This window comes from Oryctolagus cuniculus, chromosome 5 (genome assembly GCF_964237555.1).
Source record: "Oryctolagus cuniculus chromosome 5, mOryCun1.1, whole genome shotgun sequence".
NCBI classification, from domain to species: Eukaryota; Metazoa; Chordata; class Mammalia; order Lagomorpha; family Leporidae; genus Oryctolagus; species Oryctolagus cuniculus.
In genome coordinates, this window is record NC_091436.1 from 116,492,206 (window position 1) to 116,517,503 (window position 25,298).

Genomic DNA, 25,298 nt, shown 5'->3' on the forward strand with positions numbered 1-25,298 from the left:
TTGAGATGTTATAAACTCCTCCTCACCTTTTGTTGTTCTCCCCCTAGGGGTGTGCTAGGACTTGACAGAGGACCCCTTGAGTTGTCATAATGATTGGGGTCTCACTGAAGGCATTTAGTGGACAGGGACTGGGGAACAGCCAGGGAAGGTTGACAGCATTCATGGCATTGGTCCTGCGCCTGCAGACAGTACTAAAAAGTCATTGAGAGTTTGCTATATGCCAGGTACTGCTCTAAGGGCCTTAATTGTCTAAAATAATTTATCTTCCTAAACATAGAGGCGCAGTTACTTTGCTGGTTTCCCCATTTTATAGATAGGAGGTTAAATAACTTCTTCAAGGTCACATTGCTAGTAAGTGGGAAAAAATGGGTTTCAAAGCCTAGTTGTCTTACAGAGTCCACCATGGAGCTACTTGATCATGTGCCAGCTTCAGTTGTGCAAGAAAACCAAAGTTTGATAACAGTATTTATTCATTCATACTAAGCACAAAGCACTATGATTCTGTATGCTAAGTTGACTTGATCATCTGTTAATGGGTTTCAGCTGACAGTTGTAAGAAGCATTTAGTATAACCTCTTTTGTGCCCAAAAGAGGAAACATATTTGGAAACACACCCAAAAACTATTACCATTGTGTTCCTTCTGACTGCGGAGTTGATGGATTATGGATGGATGGAAGTGATAAGATTTCTGCCTCTTTTTTTGGTATTTTTAATATTTGAAAATTTGTGTACATCAAGTATTTCAACACAGTAATAAAAGTAACATGCAGAGGAAATTGTCTTTTCACTGTGGCATTCCATTCCGTGTTCTGGCTCTTCCTGTCTTGTTGTCTTACAAGTCTCAGTTCTTGCCCAGCTGGGGCTGTCTTCTGTCTGCCACTTTTCAGTCCAATTCCACTCTTCTCTCCACTGAGATTTCAGCTTCACCCAGAGAATTTTTATGGAACCAAGAATAGAAGTTCAGAAAACTGGCACTTCATTCATAAAGTGAATCCATGGGACTGTGCCTTTCCTTTTGATTTTCAAGTTAGAACTAGCACAGAAGTTACTTTTGAGAGTTAACTTTGTTTATTTTAACATGAAGAACTTTTACCTTGTTTGTAGCATATTCTTTGAAAAGAATTTATTCTTTGATGAAAAAATACTTTTGAAAAGCCATTTGAGTAAGCACTAATCAATGTCTTTTTTTTTTTCTAATAGGTTTTAAAATGGAACATTTTGATGCATCACTTAGTACCTATTTCAAGGCATTGCTAGGTCCCCGAGGTAAGGTGGTTTTGGTTTTGATTACCTTCTGCAGCCCTCCTGCCCCGTCCTCATTATAGCCACTTATAAATATTACATGAGGAGGTTCTAGAAAAGGTTAGCATTTTCTGTGGTAAGAGAAAAACTTTGTCCCAGATAGCAAGGGCCATGACAAAGTCCTGACAGTTGCTGAAGTTGTGAGTGTCCCTGGGCTCCTGGGGCAGAGACCCAGCTGCTGTGGCGGCCCTCTGCTGACTTCCGCTGGAGATCCAGTTATGACATGACGCAGATCTCGCCATTATCATTGGAATGCTTTTCTCTATTCTTGTGACTCTCTGAGCAAAATTGGCTTCCAAAATGCACTGCTGCTCTAGGAGTTTAAGCCTCTCCCTTACTACAATTGTTAAGACTTTTAAAATGGCCTTTCACTTTGTGTCATGTCACTGGGGAAATGTATGCATCTGAACTCAATTGTCCTGTCTCTGTATCTTTTGTTATCTTTTAGTAAGTAAATCAGCTCCATATTGCTTCTTTAATGTCATCCATAATGTCTTTTCTATAAAGAAATAGGTTCACAGAAAAGCTACAAATGACTTTTAAAACAGTTGAAAAGATGTTTCACCCGTTTTAAAAAAAATATATTTAAAAGTAAACTTCATCTGTTAGTGTAGCTGAGATGAAATAGTATTTGATGCTGTCTATGGTAATAGAGTCTAAATTGGTCCAGGCTCTCTAGAGCCTTCTGTGGAGCGTTCTGTTGGCATTAAAATGTGCATGCCCTTTGGCCCAGCTGTTGTGCTGCAAAGACTATTCTACCAAGAACCTTGATGCATTATGTAAAGCAGCATACCAAGATGGTCAGTGCAGCATTGTTACGGGGCTGGAAATCATCTAACGCCCGTTGATACGGCACAGGTTAAGTGATGAGGGCACAGCTAGTTGAAAAGAATGAGTTAGATCCATCTAGGTGAGCTTGTGTTGAGAAAGGATGTCTAACTTCAGATGTAAGGGACGGGATTCAACTGTAAATGGTAAAACAGTAAACTTGTTTTATCAAAATCAACAGTCCAAGGCCAAGAGCTGAGAACAAAAGGTATTGAGAGTACCCAACAGGGGTAAGCGTTTGGCCCAGTGGTTGAGATGGACAGGTCCCATCTTCACCTGGGTTTGATTCTCAGCTTCACCTCCTGATTTCAGCTTCCTGCCAGTACAGACACTGCGAGGCAGCAGGTTGTGGTTCAAAAGTCGCTACCACTCAAGTGGGAGACCTGGATTGAGTTCCTGGCTCCTAGCTTTGGCCTGACCTGCTCCAGGACGTTGTGGGCATTTGGGGGAGTAAATCATTCGCTCTCTGCATTTGTCTCTGTCTGTCTCTTTCTCTATCTCTTAGCTTCTCAAATTAAAAGAATCCACAAGGGGGCCCAGCCACTTGCCTTAAGGACTCATGTGAGTCCCCAGTTCCACAGACCTGACAATAACACCTTCCACCCTACTAACACTCCTAATGGGGAGAGTATAGGGTGGGGGGCGCATCTCCCTCTGAAGCCAAAGAAAGCAAGCCATGAGAGGGGGAAGGAAGTCAGTTGCCCATGAGGACACACTGAGATTGGGAGGAAAAGTGCTAGAACAAGTAGCAAGATGGTCCAGCTAGGGGGTCAAAAAAGGACAGAACGCTTCCTATTAGCTGTTGCTACTCCTTCAAAGATGCAGGAGGGAAGTCCTGTAGGTGCCTTTGCACTCCAGGGTAGGAGGCCTTGGCCAGGAGGAAAATGTAGGAGCTGCAGGCTTAGGGAAGTCTTCACAGCAGAACGCAAAGGGGCATGTGCTGCAGAAGCGGCTCTGGGTCAGGCCAGAGGATGAAGTTGAATCTCTCCAGGGACACACACCATCTGGGAATCTGGCTGAGCTGATTACCATCCAGGGAGAGGGCCGGCTGTCTGCTGGCAGCTAGTGGAGCCTGGGCTTCCTTTCCCTTTTCATCCCTGCCACTCTGGGAAAGGAACTGAAGGCAGGGCAGGGCGGGGATGGAGAGAATCTGTTACACCTGTGGTCTCTTGAATCAAGGGAAGTCTTCTCTCACAAGGGACTGTTTAAAACTGTTTCTTGTTACGTAGTTTTAAACAGTCCTTTCTCTGATAGAACATTTTTTTTAAAGATTTATTTTATTTTATTTGAAAATCAGAGTTGCACAGAGAGAAAAGGAGAGGCAGAAAGCGAGAGAGAAAGAGAGGTCTTTCATCCGCTGGTTCACTCCCCAATTGGCTGCAATGGCCAGAGCTTCGCCAATCTGAAGCCAGGAGCCAGGAGCTTCGGCCGGTCTCCCACACAGGTGCAGGGACCCAAGCTCTTGGTCCATCTTCTGCTTTCTCAGGTCATAGCAGAGAGCTGGATCAGAAGTGGAGCAGCTGGGACTCAAACCAGCGCCCATATGGGATGCCAGCATTGCAAGTGGTGGCTTTATCCACTACACCACGGTGCTGGCCCTTCACCTTTGTGATTTTTTTAATCCTTGTCCCCTCCATTAGAGGCCATTAGAACCTCTAATGTTGACCATTAGAACACAGCAGATGTTACCTTTCTTTTTCTTTCTTTTTTTTTTTTTTTTTTTTTTGACAGAGTGGATAGTGAGAGAGACAGAGAGAAAGGTCTTCCTTTTTCCATTGGTTCACCCCTCAATGGCCACTGCAGCCAGCGTGCTGCGGCCAGCACACCGCGCTGATCTGAAGTCAGGAGCCAGGTGCTTCTCTTGGTCTCCCATGCGGGTGCAGGGCCCAAGGACTTAGGCCATCCTCCACTGCACTCCTGGGCCACAGCAGAGAACTGGACTGGAAGAGGAGCAACCAGGACAGAATCTGGAGCCCTGACCGGGAATAGAACCCAGGATGCCGGCGCCGCAGGTGGAAGATTAGCCTATTGAGCCGCGGCACCAGCCGATGCTACCTTTCTAGTGAGGGTCACTGTCATTGACCTGGTTCAGCAACACATTTTCTTGGCATCTGCACATGCTAGGCAGACATATTGATGGGCCACTGAGGCCATGGACATCCGAGTTGACAGCTGGCATTCTTTGGGTTTCAATACTGTGTGCAGAACTCAATACATCTGGTTAATAATAAAGCCAGTGAATGGGAAATTTTGCTTTCTGGTTTTCTTTTAAATTCTTTGGAAATGATATTTTCATTATAATTATTTTGCTTAGCAAAAATCATGAAGAGGGGCAGGTGCTGTGGCATAGAGGGTAGAGCCGCTGCCTGCAGTGCCAGCATCCCATATAGGCACCGGTTCCAGTCCCAGCTACTCCACTTCCAATCCAGCTCTCTGCTGTGGCCTGGAAAAGCAGTGGAGGATGCTCCAAGTCCTTTGGCCTCTGCACCCGCATGGGAGACCCGGAAGAAGCTCCTGGCTTCAGACCGGTGCAGTTCCGGCCATTGCAGCCCACTAGGGAGTTAACCAGCTGTTGGAAGACCTCTCTCTCTTTCTTTGTCTCTCCTTCTCTCTCTGTGTGGCTCTGACTTTCAAATAAATAAATAAATCTTTTAAAAAAGACATTAAAGAATATACATTTCTATTCAGATCACATGACAAGGGGCTTCACCTTGTTTGATGTTTATTAAAAATGCGTGCTGCCTCTTGTTGCTTTGTTGGGACATTAATGTTAGGTGATTTTTTATACAATATTGGTTAGAGAAATGTTTAAAATGCTTGACACATTGTGGTTGTGGTTATTGTTGTATCTACGTTGTTAATCACTATGACTTTTTCTTGTACTATTTTTCAGATACTAGAGTAAAAGGATGGTTCCTTCTGGACAATTACATACCCACGTTGGTCTGCTCTATCATATATTTACTAATTGTATGGCTGGGACCCAAATACATGAAGAACAGACAGCCATTCTCTTGCCGGGGCATTTTAGTGGTGTATAACCTTGGACTCACATTGCTGTCTCTGTATATGTTCTGTGAGGTAGGTCAGTGGCTGCACTTGGATGTACTCATAGCACTTTCCTGCTTTGTATTTCTAAATAAGGAAAGGCAGCTGCTTGGGCTGAGGGGACAGTTGTGTGAGCAAATATGTGAATGCATTTTGAGAGCTTTTCCAGACTGATGTTTGAAATGCCACGGTGGTCTGTACACGTCTTCTAGAATATCTGAAACACAGCCTCTGCTGTGGATTCTTCAGTTATTATGTTATAGATGATGTTCACAATTAAAATAAATCTTCCCAGAATTCTCTGTCATGCATGCAGAATGCAGAGTGGAAAATGAGTGGGGAAAACAGATGTGCCAGTATTTTGTCATTAAGCATTTAATTAATGCTTTCTTTTTGTTTGGAGTTGAAGGAGGAGGGTACTTGTGTTTGGTACATTTTGTGGCAAGTCAGTTTCTGTCCTGATCTGGAAACTTATTGTACCTCACAAGTTATTTTTTAAAAACTAAGAAAAGTGAGTGGGCATTGAGAACCCTGTTAGGTTTAGAGTGGTCTGTGTGAGTTTAGGCCTTAACCATTTCTTCTACGTGAATGGAATGTGAAAGTCAGATTGGTGATCCTTGGGGCAAATGTCATAGCTTGAGAAATGAAAGACAAACTGGAATCATCACCTGGGTTCTCTCTGTTTTGCAGGGAGTTATAATATAGCCCTGAAAGTTAAGAGTGGGGAGGGCTGTGCTCTCCAGCGTTAAGTACAGTTTGTGCACATTTTTGGTGGAAGGACTGTCTGCTTTTCCAGCTTACGACACAGACCTGATGCTAAATCCTCTGGGGTGGGGGAGGGGGAGAGAATTAAGCATACATAAAACAGACATGTTCAAGCATTCCTAGGTTTTTAACCTTTTATTATGGCTTTCATTCTCCAAGCAGTAGGAAAGAAGAGGGTTGGGGGGATGGGGAGGCAATGTAAATCTTGAAATTAGTGTTTAGAGTTAGAAATGAGTTCTCCATCAGCCTCAGCCTACGTGTGGTCATACATGGGCTGTGGAAATGCTGTATCTGATCATCAATCGATTCTTCGATGTGTCGTTCATAAGCAAGGTACGGATTTTGTGACTAGATCATAGATACTACTAGTGTTGCTGTTATGCTTGACACTCCAGGAAATGCTTACAACTCCTTTTTTTGCTTTTTTTCTGTCCTATTCTAGAATGAAGGCAGTTTAATTAGACTCCAGGATGGAGATTGCAGGACTGGAGGCAGGGGAAGTACGCAGGAGTGGCTCCTGGGTACAGCTCTCAGTGCTCAAGGGACAAAACCACAGCAAGTTGTCAGTTTTTTCAGAACGAACTGTTTACTCTACCATAATTGATAAATTATAGAGCCTTTACTTTAAGATAGCTTTTGTAGCGTTTATTGTTTCACATAGCAATATTTTAGAGAAAAAAAATAAGATGATTAAATCTTTGTGAACTCAAGCATCTACTTTATGTGTTTGTCCAGCCCTAGAGGTCATGATGTGACTTCATAATTTAACCTGTCTTCATTGGGTGCTTCCCTGGGAAGAAAATTGCTGTAGAAACTGTTGCTGTGTGTGTCCAAGTAGAATTTGGGATTCTGAACACACTGTGATAGAAAGTATAGATTTTCCTCTGACACAATCGAAGAATTTGAACAAGTCTAAGCATGGATATAGAGATACAGAGGAGGACAATAACACATTTAAAACTCACAATTGAGAATTCATAGAGGGGCAAGAGATACTGGGCAGTAGTTCCTTAAATTAAATCAGATTTATAAAAATATATCTACATAAGATATGCTTGAATTGAAAATAAGCCCTAGATTTGAAGTTGATAATCTTTACACTTAACTTTTGTCTGTCCTTTTCCCATACTTACCTAATCCCATCCGCAATACCATTGTAATGTATCCTTTGTCAAGTTTTGGGTTTCATTTTACCTACAGGTTTTTCTCCTCCTACTTAGCGTTTCTCCCCTATGAAAACAGTAAGGAGCAGAAGGGCAGCCGTGGAGTTTCACAGCAGAAAGGACTGGAGAGATTTGGAAGCCCAGTTGGGCCCTCCTTTCAGAAAAATGTTCTAAGAGTTGGAGCAGTTTCTCTGAGGTCACACAGCCTTTCTTTACCATCTCACTTATCTACATATTTGCATCTGCAAAGCCTTTTTAAAGTAAATAAGCAGTCATTGGTATTTGTTTATTCAGTTCTGTGGCATGAATTCCCAGCTGCCTTGGCAAGTTCTGGGTTCATAAATGTAAAATTATCTGTAGCTTAAAGGAAACAAGAAGTCTTGAAAGAAGAGAGGTAAAGAGGAAATGAAAGAGGAGTCACGGAAACTTTAAGATTACTGGAAGGAAAATAATTCCCGTTTTAAAACTGTGAAGCTAAGTTTAAAATACAAAAAGAATATAGACCTATTCGGTCTTTACATTTGGTGGGGGGAAAAAAACTAAACAGAGAGAAGAGATATTACTTCTGATATTTCATTAATTTATTTGAACAGTGGTATGTTTCATTTGAAAGTATAGAACTTGACAGCTGGCCTCTTTGCTTTTGCTTTTTACGTGAGATGTTGTCTAACATCGCAATCCAAAACAAAGCTTCAGAAGTAAAATTCCAAGTCCTGAAGGAGGAGCCACTTAGTTCACAATAGTCCTGCAGCCTTGTAAAACTGCGCCATCGTAGCAAGCGTGACAGTCTGGCGTGCCTTCCTCCCACCCCTGAGATTTAAGGCATATTTCATCTGAATGGAAGCTCATCCATTTTTTTCATGTTACCCCTTAGTCCCAAGGTCCCAAAGTGAGAGCCCATGCTGGCCTGGTGCCAAACTTGCCTTCCCTCTTCCTGTGGTGTCTACATACTGGGTCAGACCCGGGTTTCTCCAGGCCGGCCCAGCGAGCTGTCAGAGCCACTTCTAAGAGCTATTAGAGAATTATACAGTGTCCCTGCAGGCGGCTGCTGTGTCCTGATGTGAAGCCACTTTGGTGCCTTTGCTCTCTCCCTCCCTCTGCTTCTGACCTCTCAGACCCTAGGCAGGACTAATTGGGTCGTTTGTTACAGTCCAAAAGGGAACATCCCTGCTGATCAGCCTGTGCCTCGCAGGCTGATGCGTGGACTCAGCAGCAGCTGGAGGCTGAGCAGGGTCAGTGTTGCACGGTGCATGTGCCTTTGAACCCTCCCAGGAACACTGCATTGAAAGGACTGCTGGCTCCTTTCTCTAGCAGAGCCACTCTGGGCTTGCTTAGCCCGATCATTCTGCCTAGCTCTCCCTGCACCCCACCTGCTCCAGGCTTCTTTCTTCTGGGCCTCTTCCTTGCAGACATGAGCTCTCCTCTGGCAGTCACCATCCCATCTAAGAGATCTCTGCGGAGGAGGCAGTGACCCTGTGAAGCTGTCTGTGCTAGGACCATGATTTTTTTTTTCTTTAGCTCTCCTTGACCTCCCCGTGGTACCCGAGGAACACATTCCGTTCACTGACAATGCCCCTGGAATGTGCTCCGTAGCACTACACTGTGTCCCTTACCCCACCGGACTCCAGGTCAAGATGCCTGTAATGACGCAGTCTCTTCCACATCATTGTCACCCTGGCTGATTGCTCCACCAGATGTATCCTGAGCATCAGTATAGAAAGCAAATGCCAGAGCCGTGATTGTCTGTAATTTAGCAGTCAGAGATAAGTCATAGTTACTAATGAGATGATTTTTTTTAATGTCTGTATTTTCTTACCTTGCAGTTAGAACTGTATGTTGTGAATAGTGTAAGAAAATTATCTTTCTAATATTCAAAACATGCAAAATGTAATTTTGGGGAAAAATTAGGTTGATAGATGAATCTGATTAGCATAAATTCATTTTTTGTGTATATGTTTTTTCTTTGTCCTTTTCTCTTCCTTTGCTGCTTTCTGTGGAATTTTTATGTTCATTATTTCTTTCTTCCTTTTATTGATTTGAAAGTTACAACTTGAGTCAATTTGAGTGGTTACCCATTTGCCTTTTTTTTTTTTAAGATTTATTTATTTATTATTTGAAAGGCAGAGTTACAGAGATGCAGAAGCAGAGAGAGAAAGAGAGAGAGAGAGGTCTTCCATCCGCTGGTTCCCTCCCCAAATGGCTGCAACGGCCAGAGTTGTGCTGATCCGAAGCCAGGAGCCAGGAGCTTCTTCCGAGTCTCCCACACGGGTACGAAGCCCAAGGAGTTGGGCCATCTTCTACTGCTTTCCCAGGCCATAGCAGAGAGCTGAATCAGAAGCGGCGCAGCCAGGACTCAAACTGGTGCCATATGGGATGCTGACATTGCAGGTGGCGGCTTTACCCGCTATACCACAGCGCTGGCCCCTACCCATTTACCTTTAACATGCATCCATGACTAAAAGTCCAAGGTCAGCGAGTATTTCTGTTCAACAATACAAGGAAGAAGATTGAGAAGATTAGAAATTTTCAGTTCCGTTCCCCCATCTTCTGTGTTACTATTATCAGGAGTTTAATTCCACCTTTTTTTTCAAGGTCCTAAACAATTGTCATTGCTGTAGTCAGTTGCATAACTGATTTTCTTCACTCACTGCTGTTCTGTGAAATCCATTCTTTACTTTGAGTTTCAGTTGTTTTCTTCCTCTGAAAAGCGGTTCTTTCTCTGAGAGGCAAACACTTAGTCCTTGTTTGGGCACCATTTTATTCGCCTTTCCACTTGAAAAATATTTTAGCAGGGCATACAATTCTAGATTGACAGGGTTGTTTTTTTTTTTTTTCTTAGCACTTTGAAGATTTATCCCAGAGAAATCTGTAGCAGTCTTACTTTTGTTCATTTGTAGGTAATCTTTTTCTTTCCAAATACTTGACAATGATTGCATTCTTCTAATCCACTGATAGATGCTTTAGTTTTGTGTAGTGTGTGCTGTTTCACACAGATGTTGAAGATTTAGTATAAATAACAGCATATCTTTTATTCCGGAGGGTTTCTCACTTTTTTTAATTCCATAATATGGAAACACTGGACAATCTCAAACATTTGCAGAATTACTTTTAAAAATGTACTTGCTTCTCTATCTGGGAGGTCATGCCTATGAAATAATTAATTCTAAATTTAAATTTCTTTAACATAAAAACGGAGGTTTGTTGAGTATTCTATGTATGCATCCCGAACTAGTATTGCTCGAATCATCTCAGGTAAATGACTCTTCCCCAAATAAAAAGAAGATTTTGAAAGGATTTGAATGCAAACTGGTTTCTTCTTTTCTGAAGAATACTTCTAGGGAAGGCAGAAAAGCCTCACCTAAGTTGTCCTCGATGGTGTTGGCATTGTCTGGTATGTTTTATGTAGCATTTCTGTGTTGATGGTCGGAGACTGGTTTTGCTTTTGTTCAGTTTGCCTCATGACCAGGACCAGAAATCAGTTTGTTTTTCTCTTTGAATCCTCTTTTGAAGGTTTCTGATGTTTCATTATTGGAAAAATGAAGGGAAGCAAGCACTTGATGGGTTGGCTGTTGTGCCTGTGCTTTCTAACCTCTTCATAACTGTGGGGCTGTGGGAGCCCCTGCCCCGGCACCTGCTGCGCCCCTCCCGGGCCCTGGCTTTGCAGGTCCTCTGACGGAGTCACAAGAGCAGTTGCTTTGGAAACACTGCATTCTACACTGCCTCCTTGTTTTTCTTTCCCTTCAAGCTTTCCCAAAATAGATATGTCATTGTGGGAAAATAGGATTCAGAAAACACTTAAGCTCTCTAGCAACCGATTATTGAATTTTATTTTCAAAATTACTTTGTTTACCAAAATCCTGTGAAAAAGATGCTTGTTCTTTTTCCCATTTAATCTTCCCTTTCCCATTTAGCAGAGGTACAGAGAAGTTGAAATAGCTGGTGTGAGATTCATAAATAAAAGAAAGGCCAATCTGTTGCATAAAACACTTCTTAGTTCCCTTACGAATGCAATTTCTGGCCTACAAGGAGGCTGCTCTCAGAGAAGGAAGGGTTACTTGCCTGCCCCCTAGTGTACCTATGACTCAAATTGAGGAGAGAGAGAAGGATGCAACTGAGACACTCCTCCCCTCCTGCTCACCCACATCCAGGGCAAGGGAGAGGAGGGTTTGGGCTTGGTCCAAAGCCAAGCCTCACTGCTGTAAACTAGCTCTGTAAACCTTTGGTCACTTGACTTTGCAACTGGTACAACAGAGGGCACGGCACTCTACGCATCCCCAGCTGAACTACAGTTCTCTGCAAGGCTAGGACCACCAGTAGGCTGGAGACCTTTGTTTAAATTATGCAAAGGCTGGAGCTGGCACTGTGGCACAGTGGGGTAAAGCCTCAGCCTGAAGCGCCCACATCTCACATGGGCGCCAGTTTGAGTCCTGGCTCCTCCACTAACGATCCAGCTCTCTGCTATGGCCTGGGAAAGCAGTAGAAGATGGCCCAACTCCTTGGGCCCCTGTACCTGCGTGAGAGACCCGGAAGAAGCTCCTGGCTCCTGGCTTTGGATAGGCTTAGCTCTGGCTGTTTTGGCCATTTGAGGAATGAACTAGTGGATTGAAGACCTCTCTCTATCTATCTCTACCTCTTTCTGTAATTCTGTACTTCAAATAAATAAAAATAGATCTTGGAAAAAAATAAAAAATAAATTATACAAAGGCTGCTGGGCAGACACCACTTCAGCCCTAGTGACCAGCCTGGAAGCATTGGAAGCAGAAACAGCAAACAAACATTTGGCTAAAATCACAGCAAGACTCACAGCGCCTATCTTACGCCAGGTTCTAGGTGAACTCACCAATATGCATTGCCTTATTAGCATCCCTTTCGGCAAAGGGAAAGTTCTGGGAGGCCTGAGCAGGGAGAGAAAAGGACTGGTAGCATGGAGGGCGGGGTCTGGAGTTCAGAGAAAGTGCAAAACATACCTGTTTCAGGTTGGACTGAGGACAAGCTGTTTCTTTGTGTTTTGTTCTCAAGACTTCTCAAGTGTACAGTACCTGTCCTTATGACTTGAGCTATAACCCAAGGGTGTTCCTGGTCATAAGGAGGGGAAGGAAACACTTTTGGAGGTCATGGATGTGAAATTACTTAATGGACATCCTTATGCTCTGGCCATGAAAGATTTGAAATTCAAAATCACATGCTTTGACTTGACTTGGTTCCAGAGTGGCACTGCCAAAATTGCCCGGCTAAATCCTACAGGAAGTAAGTGCTATAATTTTGGAGTAGTGATAGTTAATTTTAAACCAAACATCTGCTGAAGTTAAAGATACAGCTAAAGGTCCACACTCTTCCACAGAATTCTTAATGTGCAGAATATCCCCATTGTACTATCAGCAAGGATTGAAAAACAGCCTAGGAAGGTCAGAAGAGCTTGGAACTACTGCTTTAGGTTCATGTGGATCACATCAGGATTTCTGAGTGCTAGTCTCAGTGACACCACCAAGAAACTGTGGCCTCAGGCCTCCCATGTCACTTCTCAGGCTCTGTTTTCTCATTGAAAACAGAAACATAAGAGTAGGCATTTGACTTAGCCATTAAGGTGCCTGTATCTCATTTCAGTAACCGGGTTAGATACCAGGCTCCAGCTCCTAACTCCAGCTAGCTTCCTAAAAATGCAGACCCTGGGAGGCAGTGATCATAGCTCGAGTACTAGGATTCCTGACATTCATGGGGGAAACTGGATTGAGTTTTTGACTCCTGGCGTGACCCAACCATTGCAGGCCTTGGGGATTGAACTGGATACAGGGCAGCTTGCTCACTTGCTCACTCTTTCTCTCCATTTGCTTCTCTTATGTCTGTTGGTAATAAAATAAAAACATGTACTTCTACCAAGTCTAAAACAAATTTAGCACATTTAGGAATTCTCATAAATACAGTCAAAGCTGTGAAAGATGTCAACCCTGTACCCTCTTGGTGGTGTTACTTAGGGAAGTGCCTTGGGAAGGTACTTCTTAAGCTTACCACTTGTGACACCTGGGTCCCACATTGGAAAGTCACTTCAAGTTGCAACTACTCTGCTTCCTACCCAGTTTTTTGCTAATGTACCAGGGAAGCAGCGGATGATGGCTCACATACTTGTGTTCTTCCTGTCCACATGGGAAACCTAGATGGAGTTCCTGGCTCCTGGCCCAAGTCCCAAACCCTGCTGTTGTGGCGATTTGGAGAGTGAACTAGTGGATAGAAGATGTGTGTGTGTGTGTGTGTGTGTGGCTCTTTTCAAATTTATTTTTAAAATGTCTTGGGTCCTGTGATCTAGTTGAGTTCAAGTGTAGATAGGCTTTATTTTCATTACCTTTCATTCCATCTCTGCTTATGGGGAGTAATAAGCATACAGCTCACTAAGCTCTTATCACAAAAAGCAGTCAGCCCCTTCAGAAAGGCCTTATCCTGTTGCTCTGACATCTTGGGGTAGAAAGCTGATAAAGGCTACCAGGGCAATGTTTTTATGTGTTTCATAAATGAACTCGCTTCCTGAGATGCTTGGTAGCAGTCTGGAAAGTACCATGGAGAGGCTTATCATGCTAAAGGTTACATCTCATTTGTGGTTAAGTGGGTTGTTAGATGGGAAAAGGCAACTCTCGCCATTAAAATGATTCATTCCATGAATTGCGTCATCCAGACCCAGCTGTGAGGCTCGCCCATATTTTCTTCTTTCAATGAAAAGATGCATGAAACCACCATTGGTTATTGAATTTGTCTCCTAAGGAGGGAAGAAAGCTTCCAGCTATGTTTTAATTATAGCTCTTCACACACCCCTGGCCTAATTAAGATTTGCTTTACTCCAAGGAAGGAGAAAGCACATATGGTTTTGCAGTGGTACTACTTGTATCTTGATTTCTTGGAAAAAGCAACATAAATAGTGCTCCCTCATTTGTTCTTTTGTAGTAGGGTGGTATGGGGAGCTGTGTGGGTAGTGGCAAGCTGTTTTTTGTGGCCTCTTTTTTTCCTTGTAGTACATTCAGTCATGCCTTCTTTTGAGCTAATTCACAGAAGCCCAGGGTAGTCACCTGCCCTTATGTTGAGTGCCTTGCCTTGTCCAGCCTCCTGTGCCCCGTCAGCCCATGGTATCTGCTTCCATACGGCTTGATGGATTTCTGGGGGGTTGACCAAAGCAGCTTTTTGGAGAGAAGTCAAGCCAAAGCTCTAAAGGGACACAGTCACTAACATGACTTAGAGTAGAGCCTGTTCTCTGGTGTGTTCCTGTTGGGGCTAGTTTGCGTTGAGAGTCTCTGGAGTCCACTACCCATGGATGTACTGTGTTTCTCTGATGGGGATGGAGGGAGCAGAGTGCTCTAAAACTGGCTCATTTTGTGGAGGCGTGATGAAGGTCTTAGGGGAAGGAACTTGAATTCAGATCCTTGGTCCTCATGTGCTTGAATATTTTACTCCTTTAGAAGCCAGGATATTTGAGAATTTCTGTCCCCAGTATGAAGTTTGATGAAGAATGGTTTTCATCTTGTAAACACAATTCAGATGACTATCATCATATTCAAATTTTATGAAAATGCTTTCTGATATTTTAATTTCTCCATTTGCAAAGCAGAAATGAAATGAAGTGGGTGTTCTTCTGCTTGAAATGAAACATTAGGCCTAGATTTGGGGAAAGGAAACATAACACTATAAACTCTTCATCATTAGTTTAGCAAATATTTGTTCAGCACCTTTGGTTTCCAAGTCCTTATGCTGGATTCTGTCTGTGCAGCCATAGCCACCACTCTCCAAGAGCTGACAAATGGGCATAAAACAGACCTATTCACAAGGCTGAAAGGCGATTTATGGGCAAATAACTACAAGTCATGGCAGGGTGAACTTGGAGGAAGAGCAAGCTTCAGGGTGCAGTGCTCAGGGGAGAAAACGTGAAAGTAACAGAACTTTGAAAGATAGATAGAATTTTGAGATCTGGCCATGGGAGTACATGGGTACAGATAGTTGGAAAGAGGAAAATAACAAGAATTGCTAACATTTATTTTACTTAACCTATGCACTGTGTTAGATGAGGAAAGCAGTATGTATTTCATCTCACTGACTTCTCAGGACACCCTCAGAGGTGAGAAGGTTTTGTTTATCCCATTCCATTCGAGGAGTGAGGGAACTGAGCCTTAGAGGTTGGAATACCTTGCCCTAGGTCACCCAACTAAACGTGGAGAAGCTAGGATTTAATGAGCCATAGCCCAGCATGTATTCTGTCCCTTCGTCCACTGTGTAGTGGTTATGGAAAGCCATGTGTGGAGAATGGGAAAGGTCTGGTCTGACTGTAAAGTAAGGGAGGAGTAAAAGATAAGCTTTGGGGAGGCATTGTGAAAGAACACGGGTACGCTGTGCCTAGGATTTGGCGTTTCATTCTCAAGGCAGTGATGAGTCTGAAGGGTTTTAAACACGGAATTCAGTGGCCTGTGAGGCTCAGCGGCTCCAGGACCAGTGGAGTGGCAGTGGCAGTGGCAGTGGCAGTGGAGGGAGTGCTGCAGTGAAGCTTTGCCTCCAGGGAAGAGGAACAGTGGGCTCGGATCAAATGCAGTGCCACCAGATGAGACACTTCTAGTGTGTGCCTGATTTATGCTTCTGTAGTAAAGAAGTTCATCACCCAGTGCCTGAGCTGCTTCCAAAGACTGTGTGTGTGTGTGTGTGTGTGTGTGTGTGTGTGTTTAACGTTAACTTTATTTTCATTTACTTGAAAAGCAGAGCAACACACAGAGAGACAAATACACACAGAGGTATTTTCCATCCACTGGTTCATTGCCGAAATGCCTGCAGCAGCTAAGTCTGGGCCAAGCCCAAGCCAAGGGTCAGGAACTCCTTCCAGGTCTCCCATGTGGGTGGCAGGGACTCAAGCACTTGAATCATCGCCTGCCTCCCAGGATGTGCATCAGTAGGAAGCTGCATTTGGAAGCAGAGGACTTGGGACACAAAGCAGGACTCTGATGTGGATACGGCATCTTGAGAGGCTGCTTAACCCACTGTGCCACAACACTCACCCCAACAGTGGGTATTTTATATAGGAATTTTTTTCTCATTTATAGAGGGAAGAGAAAGTGGAATTTTAAGTTAATTAGCTTATAGACTCAAGGTAATCCTACCTGGATTCCTTCTGGAAAGCAAAAGGAAGCACATGTCAGGAGAAGCCTTCAGTCAACATGATCGCTCGCTGTGCCTACTCCTGGGATTGAGGCCCCCATAGGGCTACAAAGGAGGGTGTGTCTTTTTCTTCCCCAGGAGCTCCCTTGATTTTCCCAGTCCTTGCCACTGTAGGTATTCATGAATGCAGTCATCTGCACCTCCTCATACATGCACATATGTATGTATGAGACTTCAAAAAAAATTCATGAAAAATTGAATTAAAAGATAAAAGTACAAACTTTATTTCTCAACATAGGCTCCATCAATTTCAGGACACTTTTCTAAGTGGTGATACCAGGCAGTTAGTCCATCCCTAAAGAACTGAGGATCCCGGGAATTTAACCATGTCAATGTAGGCTTTTTTACGTTACCTGAACAAAAAATGGATGCTCTTTAAATACTTAAGGAAACAAAAAGAAATAGATGGAGCCAAATCCGACTATAAGGTGGCGGCCTCATGCTCTCCCATCAGAACTCTTGCCACGTTGCCCTTGTTGGATGAACGGAATGGACGGGAGCATTGCTGTGCTTGGGAGGACCCTGGTGAAGCTTCCCAGGGCGTTTTCCTACTAAGACTTGGCTAACTTTCTCAGCACTCTCTCCGAATAAGCAGAAGGTGTCATCCTTTGGCTCTTCAGAAAATCAATAAGCAAAAAGTCTTTTTGAGCGTCCCCAAAAGCTATTGCCGTGACCTCTGCTCATGACTGATCTGCTTTTGCTTTGACTGAACATTTCCGCGGTGTGGTAGCCACTGCTTTGAATGTGCATTGTCTTCAGGATCATACTGGTAAAGCAGTGTGGGAAGAAACCCTTCACGAACTTGATCTCGCTTGTTTAAAATTTCTGCTGAAGCTCTGCCTTTGTCAACCGCTGTCAGCTTATTTGTCCAATATAACTTTTCAGTCAGAATCGTGTAAGCTGAATCAATTCAGATGTCTAGGTGTAGGCTGTTAGTGCTGTTAATCGCAAGTGTTCTTCAATTAGGGCGTGAACAAGCCAGATTTTTTCTTTCTCACAAATTGATGTGGATAGCCTACTCCTGCAGGCTTCATCTTCAATATTGTCTTGTCCCTTCATTATCACCGTAGAGTTCTCATAAAGCGTGAGTAATTTCACGGTTCTTCCACCCACAAATTTGATGTTTGTTCTTCTTTTTGAACAGAATTCATAGTATTCCAACAAGGACTCTCTTTAAACAGGTATCTTTTTCTTCTTAGTGCCTCGAAGTAGATCCTGTTCAGAAATGTTATAGCAAGTTAGTATGAGGTATTTTGGTGCAAAAAATATTTTTAATTTCATGTGATCTATTTATGTATATAAATATGTCTATATATATAAAATACTTATTTTCCATGAATATTTTAAAGACCCTTTATACATGCACAAGTACACCAACATCCTATTTTTAAATTGGCGAAAGGAAAAACAACCCAGGATATCTCAGGATATCATCAACCAAAATAGTAGCTGGAAAAATGATGATAATAATTCCTAGAATGTAAGACATAGTAAAATTTAAAATATATATTTAATAAAGATAATCATACGTTAGTAAATTTTTAACTTTCCCAAATAAGCCTATTATTTTAAATAAAATGTGTATCTTTTATATTGCACAGTTTTATCTTTTTGAAAACTTCACTGCATTGTCTTTATTTTTTTCTCATTTGTGATAGGCCATGTAAAACTCAGCAAGAGTCATTAGTTCCCTTCTCTATCCTCAAGCCGTGGAAGACAGTTCATCGATTTCCTCCAGGGGTGGAAGGAAGCGTAACAGAACACTGTGCCAAGACAGCACTGCCCCCTCTCCACCCCAGGTCTCTTGAGGACCCCACTGCCTGCCTCCCGCTGCACTTTGGGCTCAGACTTTGTCGTTTGATTCTTAGAACTTCTGATAGGTGTGCATATGACCTAGTTAACTGGCCATGACTTTAGAGAATGGCGTAAGACTGAGAAGATAAAGTAACTCTTAATAAACTGTCGTGTGACTGCCAGCCTTTCAGAGATGATATAGAATAGTTGGTGACCTGTTTTGTAAAATGTTAACTTAGAAAATCAGAACAGACCATTGGCAATCCTGTAGTCCACCCTCACGTCTTCACAGTTAAAACAGCAAAGACAGCAGCTACAAGGTCTCTCACTCAGATCTTCCTAATCCACGGCTCTTTCCATCCTGCAGTGACGCGTCCCCTACTCTGTATCACAGCACACTAAATCCTTGTGCTGTTCTTTGCCCATGAAAACCCTGTTAACTCTTAACAGCTCTTTTATGGTTAGAGGGTGACTAGACAGAAGGAAAACAATAAAAAGGAAGCTAATGGAAGAAAATTCAGATGCTAAGCCAGGTGTTTAGTGTGAGGGCAGTGGCTACACCCACTGCTGGCGTTTACTTTTGAGGTCAGGCTGGATGGAAATGCAGCAGGATGTCTTCAGAGCCTTGTCTGAACCTGCTGTTCCCTGGAGGGAATTCGTGTTGCTCAGCAAGCTAAACGCGTGTGTTCAAGGGCGCTGGGGAGCTAAGCCAGCGTCTCTGGAGGCCTGAGTTCTCAGTTACACCTTCCCAAAAAGCTATGGGAGGTGAATCATTTCTTAGGGAAAGTTCAGTTGCATGAAGCAAATTCTAGTTGTACGTTGTACTTGCATTAAGACCTTTAGGAAAGACTCTTCAAGAATCTGGTGTAGGGGCCTGGGGTGCGGCCAGGCGTTGGTGACTTGTTAAAATTCCCCAGGTGATTTCGTTAGGCTAAACGGGAGCCACGGCGTTACGCTGGTGATTTCCAAGCTTGGGCTTCATCAGTCACCTGGAAAAACACACCGCTGGGCTTCATACCCAGAAACCTCTGAATCAGAAGACCTGGGGTGGGGCCCAAGACACTGAAGTTCTACCCAGGTCCTGGTTGGTGTCCCTCAGTATTGCTGCTTGGAGACCACACTTTGAAACTGCAGAAGTAGATTCTCAAAGGGGTATGTGAGCTAGTGAGGCCCTACCTGGGTAACCCAGCCAAGATTTAGATTCTGAAGGTTTGGGGTGGGCTGTAGAAGTTGCATATCTTCTAAGTTCTTGTGTAATGCCGATGCTGCCGGGGATAGGAACAGGCTCTGAGAACCAGTGGCCAGTTTCCTGTGCCAGGTCCAATTTATCCCCTGCTGGCACCCGTTCATCAGCAGGAAAAGTCACGGGTGCCCTAGGCTTCAGGAGGAAGTGGAAGGGGCACAGTGAGGCACAGTTTTTGCAGAGAGAGGTAGCATCTCATAGATGTTTGGCCAGAACACTGTGGATGGACAATGTAGAGATGTACAGGGTGGTCCAGGAAGACTTTGCATCCAGAGAAGGGCTCCTTCTACAAGGTCCAGAAGTCTCTTCTGGGGCGTTTGTTCCCCTTGTGTGCTGATGAGACTGAGGAGCCCCCATGAGCCAGTGATGCCTGCAGGGCTGCAATACAGACCTTTCAGCCCAGTCCTGGTCCTTTGTGTGACACCAGAGCCTGCAGGTGAATTCTGAGGCAAGGGCATGATTTCCTGAGTGTGCAGAAGCCAAATTCACGGGTCTAGAGAATGCCCCAGCCACAGGAACTTAGGAAGATGAAGTGGGGCCCATGATCCCCTCAGCCCACAGCATGGCTTCTCAGAGTACAGCCCCCGGACCAGCAGCACAGGCATCACCAGGGAACCTGCTGCAACCCGATCCAGTCCCCCACCCCCATGGGCTGGGCTGTTACTTGCCCTGCAAGTGGGTCCAATACTGCCCTCTGGAGTTTGAGGAGCACTGACAGGGAAAGTGGCTCCAGGCTGCTGGGGGACCCAACACTGCGTTGGTTGAAGGAGTAATGAACTCGGGACACTGCAGTGGCGGTGTGAGAAAGGAGAGCCTGTGAAGAGAGCAGGCTGGGAGTGCCTCCCAGGTCCCCACTCAGTGTGTGGACGTGCCCACCCCTGTGGAAGTGAGGCTGCACTCATGCAGACTTCCCCTTTGGTCACATGTCCCTACAAGTACATTCTCCCTTAAAGCAGACCTAGCCTAGCAGAGCCCCAAGTGCATTGTCACAGACCCTGAAACAAATGGCATTGAATGCAGTTGGGCTGTCTGTGGTTGCTGACGCTTTTCCCTCTTTTTCAGTTAGTTACTGGAGTATGGGAAGGCAGATACAACTTCTTCTGTCAGGGCACACGCAGCGCGGGCGAATCGGACATGAAGGTACTGGCTGTCTCTTGTTGAAGAGTATTTGTGATTTGTATGTGGTTGCGTGGCTTTTAAAATAAAGAAATTGTACAAAAGACAACATGGATCAGAACCTCACTGCCCAGGTAATTCCTGTTGACACTTTGTAAAAGAATAGGAAAAAAGCAACATGAAAATTGAATAATGTGAAAGGTACAAAATGAAAAGTAAAGCTTTCCCCTTTGGAAAAATAACTCCTGTTAATGGTTGAAGGGAAAAATCTGCATTTATTGTTATTTGTGTTCAAGTTACATAAATGGACTCATGAGAACAATCTCTTAAAATATTTTAATCATTCTTATAAATACTCTCTGAGCAGTGATGTTAAACATGGAATCCAACTTCACTCAAAAAAAATTTTTAATGAAGTCTGTCAACTCGGCATGGGCAGTCATTTTCTTAGAGCACCTGTTTGGCATATTTAACTGGGCAGGGTCCTGACCCTGCAGGTCTGATTCTTTTCTTCTGTGCTTCCTGTCACCTGCTCTATGCAAAGTCCCTGGCATCAGATGCATCTTTCAGGTAGTTTTTCTGTAATAGTAGCTCTGCAGACTATTTCCAGAGGGAATACACCAACATCAAGGTTTTAAACCCTGAGCTTCCTGTTTTTGTTAGTCTTTAAGGGTGTCAGGGGGCCTTTTAAAACTTCCCAGGTTGTCCTTTCAGCTGCCCTCACCCACCTCATGGTATATTTTAAAAGGCACTTTGAATGCCAGGAGCTCCCCACTGCTCAAGAACATTAGAAGGCAGTAGGGTGCTTGGGCTGCTCCCAGTTGGCATTGGATCTTGGGATGTTAGCGAAACAGCTCTGAGATGTCCCAGAGCAGCATGGAGGATGAGCCTTCAATCTTTGACCCTTTCCTCTTAGATAATCCGTGTCCTGTGGTGGTACTATTTCTCCAAACTGATAGAGTTCATGGACACCTTCTTCTTCATCCTGCGCAAGAACAACCATCAGATCACCGTGCTGCATGTCTACCACCACGCCTCCATGCTGAACATCTGGTGGTTTGTGATGAACTGGGTCCCCTGTGGCCACTGTGAGTACTGGAGACAAGGGGGCTTGGGGAACAGGGGTGAGCAGATGTGCTGAGTTCCAACCAGGGCTTTCAGGAAAGGTGCTTCTTTGTTGATTTCTAAGTCAGGAATTTGAACTCTATGTCCAGATTGCTTTTAATGAGAGTTTGTGTGGCTCGCGCTCGGAAGACCTTTTGCTGGTTGCGTAAACATCCTTTGCCTGAAGGAGGAGATAAGAGAGATAACCAGCCAGGGGAATACTGAGAAATAGACACAGCATTTTCGTCATAGAGGGCAGCTGTTCCAGGTTCTTTCTAAATCCTCCTGACTTTATGGTGTCAAAGTGCTGCAGACCAGGAAGGAGGAATCACACCTTGGAGCGATTGCCAGGAAAAGAAACTGACTGTCAAATACTTTTGCCAAGTCATATACCAGGACATTTCCATTTAGTCTAATGAAGTCTAGTTGTCAGGGTGTCTATATGTGACAAGCACTAAAGTTTGGTGTAAATTCTGTAAGGTTCCATATGGTTTCTGGAACACTTCTGTTAGAGTCTTGAAGCTTATTGTCTTAAGCCTTGGTTTTCAAAGGCTAAATTGTCAGGACTTTCCCCATACAGCTCCTCTGCGCTTGGGAGGAAGCTGAGACCCTGGAAGGGTTGGTAGAGCTTGGGCTCCAGGTTCCCACCCCTAGTGGTTTTTCCCTTTCATCACACTTCATGACTGTGGCTGAGCTAACCCAACCAACATTCAGTAGAAACAGCGCCTCCTCACATTCAAGGAGTGCTTTAAGTTTGTAGAGAACTTGCAGGATGACAGATTGTAACTAGTCCCACCAGGCCCATAAGAATCTGAACCAGAGAATGGACCCCGCTCATCCAAGGGCACAGGGCCAAGGTGCTGTCATAGCTCGGAGTGGAAGCTTGTTCCCTGACACTGATCTGTGCACCTCCAACTGCAGAGGGAAAAGCAGGATAGCTTTGTTTGGTTGCTTACTGTCAGGGAGGAGGGCAGAGAATCTAAAAAAAGAATTTGTGGTTCTACTAGAAATTGAAAATCATGTGACAAGAGAGATCTTTTATCCCTGAGGGACTGGGCTCTATTAATAAAACTGTATGACCTCAGCACTGCAGTCCAGGAGAATAACAGGAGGTGACTTCAGAGGCCTCTCCCAGCCTCAGCAAATGTGTGCAAACAGCCAGCTTTGAGCACGCTGCCCGTTGGCTGCCTTCCCCAGCCTGCAGAGTAGCACAGCTGAGGCAGTTGGGTGTGGAAAGAGAAGCAGCTGCCTCTGGAAGTTGCTCAAACTCTGACAGCAAAGCCTGCAGGTGCCAGAGAGGGCAGGTGGTACCATGGCTGCTGTGTCAGATGCCCACCTGGCAGCTCCAGCTGACCTCTGAGCTAAAAGAGCATCCTGATTGATGGCTGCCGGCCAAAGTGGAAGTTGACTTCTCATTACACACCTATGCAGTGCTTGGGGCGGCAGTGTTTGTCAGCCCCCGTTCAAAAACATCCTATTCAAAGAGAATGTTGGGAGCTGCTATCTGGCATAGTGATTAAGATACTGTGTGGGACACCTGTATCCCATATCAGAGTTGCCTGGATTTGAGTCGTGGCTCTGCTTCCAGTTCTGGCATCCTGCTAATGTGCACCCTGGGAGGCAGCAGGTAATGGCCTTAGTACTTGGGTCCCTGCCACCCACATGGGAGACCTGGATTGGGTTTCAGCCTCCTGACTTCAGCTTGGTTCAGCCCTGGCTGTTATGAGTATTTGGTGAGTGAACCAGCAGATGAAAAATGTCTCTCTGTCTCTGTAATTAAAAATAAATAAATAAGTAATCTTAGAAAATTTGTTTATTTATTTGAAAGACAGAGCAAGAGAGACAGAAAGACATCTTCCACCTGCTGGTTCATTCCCCAGATGGCCACAATGGCCTGGGCTGGAACAGGCTGAAGCCAGAATACTGGGACTCCATCCAGGTCTTCCACATGGGTGGCAAGACCCAACTACTTGAACCATCATCCACTGCCTTCCCAGGCACATTAACAGGAAGCAGAGGCCAGCGCCCCGGCTCACTAAGCTAATCCTCCACCTTGCGGCACTGGCACACCGGGTTCTAGTCCCGGTCGGGGCACCAGATTCTGTCCCAGTTGCCCTCTTCCAGGCCAGCTCTCTGCTGTGGCCTGGGAGTGCAGTGGAGGATGGCCCAAGTACTTGGGCCCTGCACCCCATGGGAGACCAGGAGAAGTACCTGGCTCCTGCCATAGGATCAGTGCGGTACGCTGGCTGCAGCGCGCCGGCCACGGCAGCCATTGGAGGGTGAACCAACGGCAAAAAGGAAGACCTTTCTCTCTGTCTCTCTTCTTACTGTCCACTCTGCCTGTCAAAAAATTAAAAAATAATAATAATAAAAAAATTAAAAAAAAAAAAAAAACAGGAAGCAGAATTGGAAATAGAGCAGCCTGGACTCAAACCAGCACTCTGATATGGGATACCAGCATCACAAGTGGCTTAACCTGCTGTGCCACAATGTCAGCCACATAAATTTCTTAAAACAAGAATCTTGCCCTTTTTGTCTGTTATATAAAATACTGTTGCATCTTCTTCCCCAAATTCCATGTGTTCCTGCAGCTTATTTTGGTGCCACACTTAACAGCTTCATCCACGTCCTCATGTACTCATACTATGGTCTGTCCTCCGTGCCATCCATGCGTCCGTACCTCTGGTGGAAGAAGTACATCACTCAGGGGCAGCTGGTGAGTGACTCCATCCTGGGTGGACACAGACCTCTTCCTGGCTTTAGTAGGAGTCCCTAAAGACCCTTCCCCTCCCTTGCCTCATTTGATCCAAGTAAGTGCTTGAAAGAGGCAAATAAGTGACTTTCCTCATTTTTAATTGATGGAGAAACTGTACTCATGGTGTACAGTAGTTGAGTTGTAGAATGAGGACTGTAACTAACTTCCCACCTGCAAGTTCACTTCGTTCCTCTGTGAGTGTGTGTGTATGTGTGTGTGTGTGTGTTCTAATTGTAGTCCCAAACCAGGATTTAGGAGGAGCTGTGGAGTAGCAGGAATCGGACACTTGCCACTGATTAGGCAGCAAGGGTATTTGCTAAGGCAGGTGCAGGGTGGCCATGCAGCCCCTGTGCAGTGGGGCACCTGTCGGCAGGGGTGGCACTTGCTCTGCCTCTGCTGACAACCCTTATCCCCAGGCCCACCCTGCAAGGGCCAAGACAACTGTTAGCACTTGGTGCTCACCATTCTTTCTTAAGCCTTTCCCAGTTGTCGGTATATTATAGACCCCACTCCTCGCTCATGAATTCTTTCATGAACTAATTATTAATACCTCACTACTCAAAATCAAGACAGAGAAACGGAAAACAAAGCAAGACGTGGTTACAGCTGGACTTGTATAGCTCCAGATATCAACTCCCCAGCAATGAGAAAGTCACCTATGGCTAAATGACAAGTTTACAAGACCCTGTACAAGCTTCCTCATAGCCCAAAGGATTTAAACCCTGAGCCAGCTTCCCTCACTCCATTGGAGACCCGTTCCTCACGTGAGGACGTTCTCCTTTTTTTTTTTTTTTTTTTTTGACAGGCAGATTTAGACAGTGAGAGAGAGAGAGACAGAGAGAAAGGTCTTCCTTTCCGTTGGTTCACCCCGCCAAGTGGCCACTACAGCCGGCGCATTGTGCCGATCCGAAGCCGGGAGCCAGGTGCTTCCTCCTGGTCTCCTATGAGGGTGCAGGGCCTAAGCACTTGGGCCATCCTCCACTGCCTTCCCGGGCCACAGCA

General features: G+C 44.6%; 1 protein-coding gene across 2 annotated transcripts in view; it reads left to right on the forward strand.

Annotated features, from left to right (window-relative positions):
* ELOVL5 (ELOVL fatty acid elongase 5) overlaps positions 1-25,298 on the forward strand; it is an 84,540-nt gene that overhangs the window by 53,399 nt on the left and 5,843 nt on the right. For both annotated transcript variants that reach the window (XM_002714509.5, XM_070073990.1), the window contains exons 2-6: positions 1,202-1,267; positions 5,025-5,212; positions 20,384-20,461; positions 21,354-21,525; positions 24,133-24,257. In XM_002714509.5, the coding sequence (XP_002714555.1) occupies positions 1,210-1,267; positions 5,025-5,212; positions 20,384-20,461; positions 21,354-21,525; positions 24,133-24,257 (621 nt within the window). In that variant the 5' untranslated portion in view covers positions 1,202-1,209. The remainder of the gene's footprint in view (positions 1-1,201; positions 1,268-5,024; positions 5,213-20,383; positions 20,462-21,353; positions 21,526-24,132; positions 24,258-25,298) is intronic.